We start from the raw sequence: 7500 nt of genomic DNA, 5'->3' as shown, positions 1-7500 counted from the left end.
GAGCCCCGACTATAACCAGGATTATGCCGGGTTATAATCTTGGGGTGTTCAGTTTTAGATTAGACTGGATTAGATTACGTAAATTTTGTCCTGGTTTAGACCTGGTTTAGACCTTGTTTAGTCCTGGTTTAGTCCTGTTAGTAAATGTGTGGTTGTTGCTGCAGGTGAAGGTTAAACTGAAGCCCAGACCCAGAGCTGTTCCTGGGGGAGAAGAACCGAGACACGCCAAGAGATCCAAGAGCTGCAGGTGGAGACGCTGGAGCGTGAGCATCACCCTGAGCAGGTGAGATAACCCCGCCCCCTCCACAAACCCCTGCCCCCTCTGCAGGTGAGATAACCCCGCCCCCTCCACAAAGCCCCACCCCCTTCCCAGGTGAGATAACCCCGCCCCCTCCACAAAGCCCCGCCTCAGCACTTCACCTGCTGAGGGGATTTTCTCTGACGCTTTTACTCCTCTGAATAATAATAAAATGGATTAAGTTGAATAAAGTTGATTGAAACTGTGTGTAGATGTTTGACTCGTTCAGTTCTGCCCCGCTGGTGTTTTGAAGAGTTGTCCAGACTTTGTTGTGTGTTTTTACCCAGAGGGCCGTGCGTGCCCCCGGAGCCGCTGACGGACGACGACATCCAGACTCTGGGCTCGTGTCTTCGTGGAGACCCGACGCCCAAAGATCTGCGCCGCTGCTGCTTCTGCCAACAGCACGGAGACGGAGTGACCGACGGACCCGCGCGCCTGCTCAACCTCGACCTGGATCTATGGGTCAGTGATGCTCTGTGTGCCCGCTCTCTGTGTGCCCGCTCTCTGTGTGCCCGCTCTCTGTGTGCCCGCTCTCTGTTTGAATAGTCTGAAAAATCTGAAAAATATTTAATTTAAACTCCTGTTTGACTGTGCCCTCTGTGCCCTCTGTGCCCTCTGTGCCGCCCCCTGCAGGTGCATCTGAACTGTGCGCTCTGGTCCAGTGAGGTGTACGAGACTCAGGCTGGAGCTCTGATCAACGTGGAGCTGGCGCTGAGGAGAGGCCTGACCCTGCGCTGTGCCCACTGCCAACAGACCGGAGCCACGAGCGGCTGCAACCGCCTCCGCTGCACCAACACCTACCACTTCACCTGCGCCATCCAGGCCCAGTGCACATTCTTCAAGGTACACACACACGGGGAGGGACCTGACACACACGGGGAGGGACCTGACACACACGGGGAGGGACCTGACACACACGGGGAGGGACCTGACACACACGGGGCCTGACACACACGGGGAGGGCATCTGGGCATTATTCTGGGCAGTGTTGTGACTGTGTGTGTGGTTCCAGGATAAGACGATGCTGTGTCACCTGCATAAGCCGCGCTCGCTCGCCCTCAGCCCGTCCTCCTCGCCGTACGACCCCGCCGTGACCTCCGACCCGTACGACTCGGAGCTGCGGTGCTTCGCCGTGTTTCGGCGCGTGTACGTGCAGCGAGACGAGGCGCGGCAGATCGCCGCCGTGGTGCAGCGCGGCGAGCGCCAGCACACCTTCAGAGTGGGCAGCCTCCTGTTCAGAGCCGTGGGACGTCTCCTGCCCTCGCAGCTCCACGCCTTCCACAGCAACAGCGCCATCTACCCCGTGGGTTACCACGCCAACCGCCTCTACTGGAGCATGAGGCACAGACACAGGTAAGACTCACCTGTGTTACCATGACAACCACCTCCTGAGGGTGACATCAGGTCTGAGCTGCAGGTGAGTCGGGTCTGAGCTGCAGGTCTCTCAGACTCTGGTCGTCAGTGACTCGTCGCTCAGACTCTTCTCTGTTGTGTTTCTATGGTAACAGATCTGTGCCTGATGATCAAGTGTCTTTGTTTTAATGATTATGTTTTATTATTTACTTTAATTGAGAAATATTGAGACCCACCTCAGGAAGTGCTTTGCTGTAATATTGAGTGACGTGTTTAACAGTGTGGCGCCTCTTGTGTGCAGGAGGTGTAAGTACATGTGTTACATCGAAGAGAAAGACTCTCAGCCGCTTTTTAAAATCAAAGTGGTGGAAAAGGGACACGAAGACCTGGTCCTGACGGGCTCCTCCCCCAAAGGTACATGTACAATACTCCCTGTGTACTCTATGATACTCTGATACTCTTATAAAGTACTGAGGTAATATACTCTGATACTCTTATAAAGTACTGAGGTAATACACTCTGATACTCTTATAAAGTACTGAGGTAATACACTCTGATACTCTGATACTCTTATAAAGTACTGAGGTAATATTCACTCAAACAGGGACCACAAACAAAGACCTGGTTTAGTTTCTGTTTTTCCTCAGTGTTTCAGTTCCTCATGTTTCAAACCTTTTTACAAATCTGTAGTTTGTCTCTAGTTTGTCTGTAGTTCAGCTGTAGTTTGTCTAGTTCAGCTGTAGTTTGTCTGTAGTTCAGCTGTAGTTTGTCTGTAGTCAGTCTGTAGTCCGTCTGTAGTTTGTCTGTAGTCCGTCTGTAGTCCGTCTGTAGTTTGTCTGTAGTTCAGCTGTAGTTTGTGTGTAGTTCGTCTGTAGTTTGTCTGTAGTTTGTGTGTAGTTTCCCTGTACCGTCCGTCTGTAGTTTGTCTGTAGTCCGTCTGTAGTTTGTCTGTAGTTTGTGTGTAGTTTGTCTGTAGTCCGTCTGTAGTTTGTCTGTAGTTTGTAGTTTGTGTGTAGTTTGTGTGTAGTCCGTCTGTAGTTTGTCTGTAGTCCGTCTGTAGTTTGTCTGTAGTCCGTCTGTAGTTTGTGTGTAGTTTGTGTGTAGTCCGTCTGTAGTTTGTCTGTAGTCCGTCTGTAGTTTGTCTGTAGTTTGTGTGTAGTTTGTCTGTAGTTCGTCTGTAGTCCGTCTGTAGTTTGTGTGTAGTTTGTGTGTAGTTTGTCTGTAGTCCGTCTGTATTCCGTCTGTAGTTTGTGTGTAGTTTGTGTGTAGTTTGTAGTCCGTCTGTAGTTTGTCTGTAGTTTGTCTGTAGTTTGTCTGTACTCCGTCTGTAGTCCGTCTGTACTTCGTCTGTAGTTTGTTTCTCTCCTGTAGTTGGCTCACATGTTTGTTGGTGCTTTGTACTTTCAGCCGTGTGGGAGCAGGTGCTGGAGCCCATCGCTCAGATGAGAGCGTCCAGTGGAAGCCTCAAACTGTTTCCTGTTTATCTGAAGGGGGAGGAGCTCTTCGGCCTGACCACGTCTGCGGTCACTCGCATCATCGAATCGGTACGTCTGCTTCTCCACAGCGCCCCCTACGTGTGGGAGCGGCTCACACCGCGACGCCCCCGCGACGCTGTGTCAGAAACTGTCGCTGAGCTGGTTTATGGTTCAGATCTCCAATTCCCGGAACTGTCCACATGAAACAAAAACTGGCACAAAGTTCAGACTCTTCTGTCATGAGAAGTAAACTAAAGTCTAAAGGTTTTTTTTTTTTTTTTTTTTTGAGTCGCTTCAGAAAGTGGAGCCGTTATTCAGCCCCAAAGACAAGAGAGTTTCAGCTGAAAGGACTTTAACACGTGAGATTAAAATGACAATGAAAATGATGTTTGTGGAGCTGATCACAAACTAAGAAAGAGAAGGAGAAACATTTCTGGATCTGAAGTTTGGAGATTTATTTTAAACCCAGTGAATCTCCCACAGAGCTCTTTAGGCTCCTGCACAATATCTGAAACATCACATCAATAAATTCTAGAACTCGACCCACATTCAAAAGAATATTTAATTTTATTACGTGTTTAAGAATTCATTATCATCTGAGTGTTGAGATTTTTGGACAACGCTCCACAAAACACAAGTGATTCTCTGCAGCGACATCACAGCTCAGAGTCCAGCCTCAGACAGAGCAGTGCCTACAGTTAGCGTCACACAGAGAGGGGGAGTGTGGAGCTCTGCAGAAGACGGAGCTGAATCTGTTCTGTGTTTGTTCTGACGATCACTGCGTCGTGTCTCCTCAGCTGCCCGGGGTCGAGGCCTGTGAGCAATACACCTTCAGATTTGGGAAGAACCCTCTGATGGAGTGGCCCCTCGCCTTCAACCCGACCGGCTCTGCCCGCTCCGAACCCAAGGCATTGCAGGCCAAAAGGTACGAGAATCTAACCCACAACCTCCTGACTGAGAATCTAACCCACAACCTTCCTCTCTGAACCAGGACTAAACTGGGACTAAAACAGAACTAAAGCAGGTCTAAGTCTAAAACAGGTCTAAAACAAGTCTAAAGCAAGTCTAAAGCAAGTCTAAAATAGGTCTAAAGCAGGACTAAGTCTAAAACAGGTCTAAAACAGGCCTAAAATAGGTCTAAAAGGTCTAAAAGCAAGTCTAAAGCGGGTCTAAAAAAGGTCTAAAACAGGACTAAGTCTAAAACAGGTCTAAAACAGGTCTAAAATAGGTCTAAAACAGGACTAAGTCTAAAACAGGTCTAAAACAGGTCTAAAATAGGTCTAAAACAGGTCTAAAATAGGTCTAAAACAGGTCTAAAACAGGTCTAAAGGTCTAAAGGTCTAAAACAGGACTAAGTCTAAAACAGGACTAAAACAGGTCTAAAATAGGTCTAAAGCAGGTCTAAAATAGGACTAAAACAGGTCTAAAATAGGTCTAAAACAGGTCTAAAATAGGTCTAAAGCAGGTCTAAAGCAGGTCTAAAACAGGTCTAAAGCAGGACTAAGTCTAAAAGGTCTAAAATAGGTCTAAAAACAGGTAAAACAGGTCTAAAATAGGTCTAAAACAGGTCTAAAATAGGTCTAAAACAGGTCTAAAATAGGTTTAAAGCAGGTCTAAAACAGGATTAAGTCTAAAACAGATCTAAAGCAGGTCTAAAACAGATCTAAAACAGGTCTAAAGCGAGTCAAAAATAGGTCTAAAGCAGGTCTAAAATAGGTCTAAAGCAGGTCTAACACAGATCTAAAGCAGGTCTAAAATAGGTCTAAAGCAGGTCTAAAATAGGTCTAAAATAGGTCTAAAATAGGTCTAAAACAGATCTAAAGCAGGTCTAAAATAGGTCTAAAGCAGGTCTAAAATAGGTCTAAAGCAAGTCTAAACTAAACTAGGTCTAGTTCAGGTCTAAACCCAGAGCAGCCGCAGGGTTTTAAAAGTCTTAAAAAGGTCTTAAATCTCATTTTCGTAATTTAAGTCCTTAAAAAGTCTTAAATTTTGTTGTTCAAGTCTTATTTGTTTCACAAAGGTCTTAAATTTCATTAGTTAATTTTTTTATAAACTCAAATCAACATGTGAAATCCTGTAACGTGAATCAACGTCTGATACTAAACTCTGGTCTCCTGCGCCAAAGAGTCGGTGAAGTGGAGGACGACGCAGGACGGATCATCAGTTCAGAGGCTCTTAGATTCTAGGTTTAGTCGTTTGGTCTTTTTTAGAACTGGATCTGGTGTTTTTCGTCCACATAAAGGGAGCGGAGTTGGTCTTCGTCGTCTTTTAAGTAAAAAACGTCTTAGATTTGGGGCAGTCGAGTTCTCGTCTTTGTCCTGGTTTCTGGGTCAGATTTTTTTCTCGCTCGATCCACGTGAAACAAACTCCGTCTGTAGTGAAGTGTGTGTGATGTTTTGACCCGGATGCCCTCCCTCTCCAGGCCGACGTTCCTGACCAGCGTGGCGCCGCGGTGCCAGGGCTCGGTGGGCTCCATCGTGGGTCTGGTCCCCGGGGTTCTGTCCCTGTCCCCGGGCGAGTCCGTGTCCAGCGGCCACCAGGGACGTCACTCCAAGTCTGCCCAGTACAGACGCATGAAAGCCGAGTGGAAGAGCAACGTGTACCTGGCCCGTTCACGCATCCAGGTCAGACCGGACCCGGACCAGACCGGGACTGAACCAGGACTGAACCAGGACTGAACCAGGACTGAGCCGGGACTGAGCCGGGACAGAACTGGACCACGACTAGACTGAAATGGGACTGGACTAGAACTAGAACTAATCTGAAACAGGACTAAACCAGGACTAAACCAGGACTAAACTGAAATAGGACTAGACCAGGACTGGACTGGGATTGAACCAGGGACTTGACCAGGACTAAAACCAGTACTGAACCGGGGACTTAAACTGTGTTTAAACCTGGTCTAAACCTGGTCTAAACCTGGTCTAAACCTGGTCTAAACCTGGTGTAAACCTGGTGTAAACCTGGTGTAAACCTGGTCTTAAACCCGGTCTAAACGTGGTCTTAAACCTGGTCTTGAGCCTGGTTTGGAGCCTGGTCTTAAACCCGGTCTAAACCCGGTCTTAACGTGGTCTAAACGTGGTCTTGTGGTGTGTTCAGGGTCTGGGTCTGTACGCGGCGCGGGACATCGAGAAATGCACCATGGTGATCGAGTACATCGGGACGATCATCAGGAGCGAAGTGGCAAACCGCAAAGAACGACTCTACGAGTCCCAGGTACACCTGATGCCCTCCCCGTACACCTGATGCCCTCCCCGTACACCGGATGCCCTCCCCGTACTCCTGATGCCCTCCCCGTACTCCTGATGCCCTCCCGATGATGCCCTCCCCACTGATGCCCTCCCCGTACTGATGCCCTCCCCGTACTGATGCCCTCCCCGTACCCTGATGCCTCCCGTCCCTGATGCCTCCCGTACTGATGCCTGTACTCCCTATCCTGATGCCCTCCCCGTACTCCTGATGCCCTCCCTGTTGTACTGATGCCCTCTCTGTACTCCTGATGCCCTCCTCCGTCCCTCCCCCTGTACACCTGATGCCCTCCCTGTTATACTGATGCCCTCCCCGTACTCCTGATGCCCTCCCCGTACTCCTGATGCCCTCCCCGTACTCCTCCCCGTACTCCTGATTGCCCTCCCCGTACCCTGATGCCCTCCGATGCCCTCCTGATGCCCTCCCTGTACTGATGCCCTGATGCCCTCCCTGATGCCCTACCCCTCCCCGTACTCCTGATGCCCTCCCCGTACTCCTGATGCCTCCCTAACCTGATGCCCTCCCCGTACTCCTGATGCCCTCCCCGTACTCCTGATGCCCTCCCTGTACACCTGATGCCCTCTCGTGTGTCTGAAGTTTAATCATGAGGATTTGAAGCGTTTTCTTTCTTTGTTTGATAAAATCATATTTTTGTGTTTTTAGAATCGTGGAGTTTACATGTTTCGCATCGACAACGACTACGTGATCGACGCCACCATCACCGGAGGACCTGCCAGGTACCACCCACCACCGGGACTAGACCTGGACTAGACCCGGACTAGACCCGGACTAGACCTGGACTAGACCTCGACTAGACCTGGACTAGACCCGGACTAGACCCGGACTAGACCTGGACTAGACCTGGACTAGACCCTGGACTAGACCCGGACTAGACCTGGACTAGACCCGGACTAGACCTGGACTAGACCTGGACTAGACCCGGACTAGACCTGGACTAGACCTGGACTAGACCTGGACTAGACCTGGACTAGACCTGGACTAGACCTGGACTAGACCTGGACTAGACCTGGACTAGACCTGGACTAGACCGGGACTAGACCAGGGCTAGACCTGGTCTAGTCCGGGTCTAGTCCAGGACTAGACCTGGACTAGACCTGGGACTAG

The 7500-nt window shown here is 49.5% G+C and overlaps 1 protein-coding gene across 1 annotated transcript in view; it reads left to right on the top strand.

Moving 5' to 3' along the window:
• The window catches only part of LOC110166930 (histone-lysine N-methyltransferase 2C-like), a 72537-nt gene that overhangs the window by 55960 nt on the left and 9077 nt on the right, over window positions 1-7500 (top strand). Inside the window, 10 exon segments of the mRNA XM_055150998.1 lie at window positions 165-283; window positions 586-760; window positions 932-1141; window positions 1311-1651; window positions 1953-2065; window positions 3059-3195; window positions 3924-4051; window positions 5549-5750; window positions 6226-6342; window positions 7039-7112. Of these exon segments, the coding sequence (XP_055006973.1) occupies window positions 165-283; window positions 586-760; window positions 932-1141; window positions 1311-1651; window positions 1953-2065; window positions 3059-3195; window positions 3924-4051; window positions 5549-5750; window positions 6226-6342; window positions 7039-7112 (1616 nt within the window).

This window comes from Boleophthalmus pectinirostris, unplaced genomic scaffold (assembly GCF_026225935.1).
Source record: "Boleophthalmus pectinirostris isolate CB_2022bp ecotype Guang Dong unplaced genomic scaffold, ASM2622593v1 HiC_scaffold_15, whole genome shotgun sequence".
Taxonomy (NCBI): Eukaryota; Metazoa; Chordata; class Actinopteri; order Gobiiformes; family Gobiidae; genus Boleophthalmus; species Boleophthalmus pectinirostris.
Note: the sequence above shows the minus strand (reverse complement) of the source record. Positions and strands in the feature narration are given on the sequence as shown.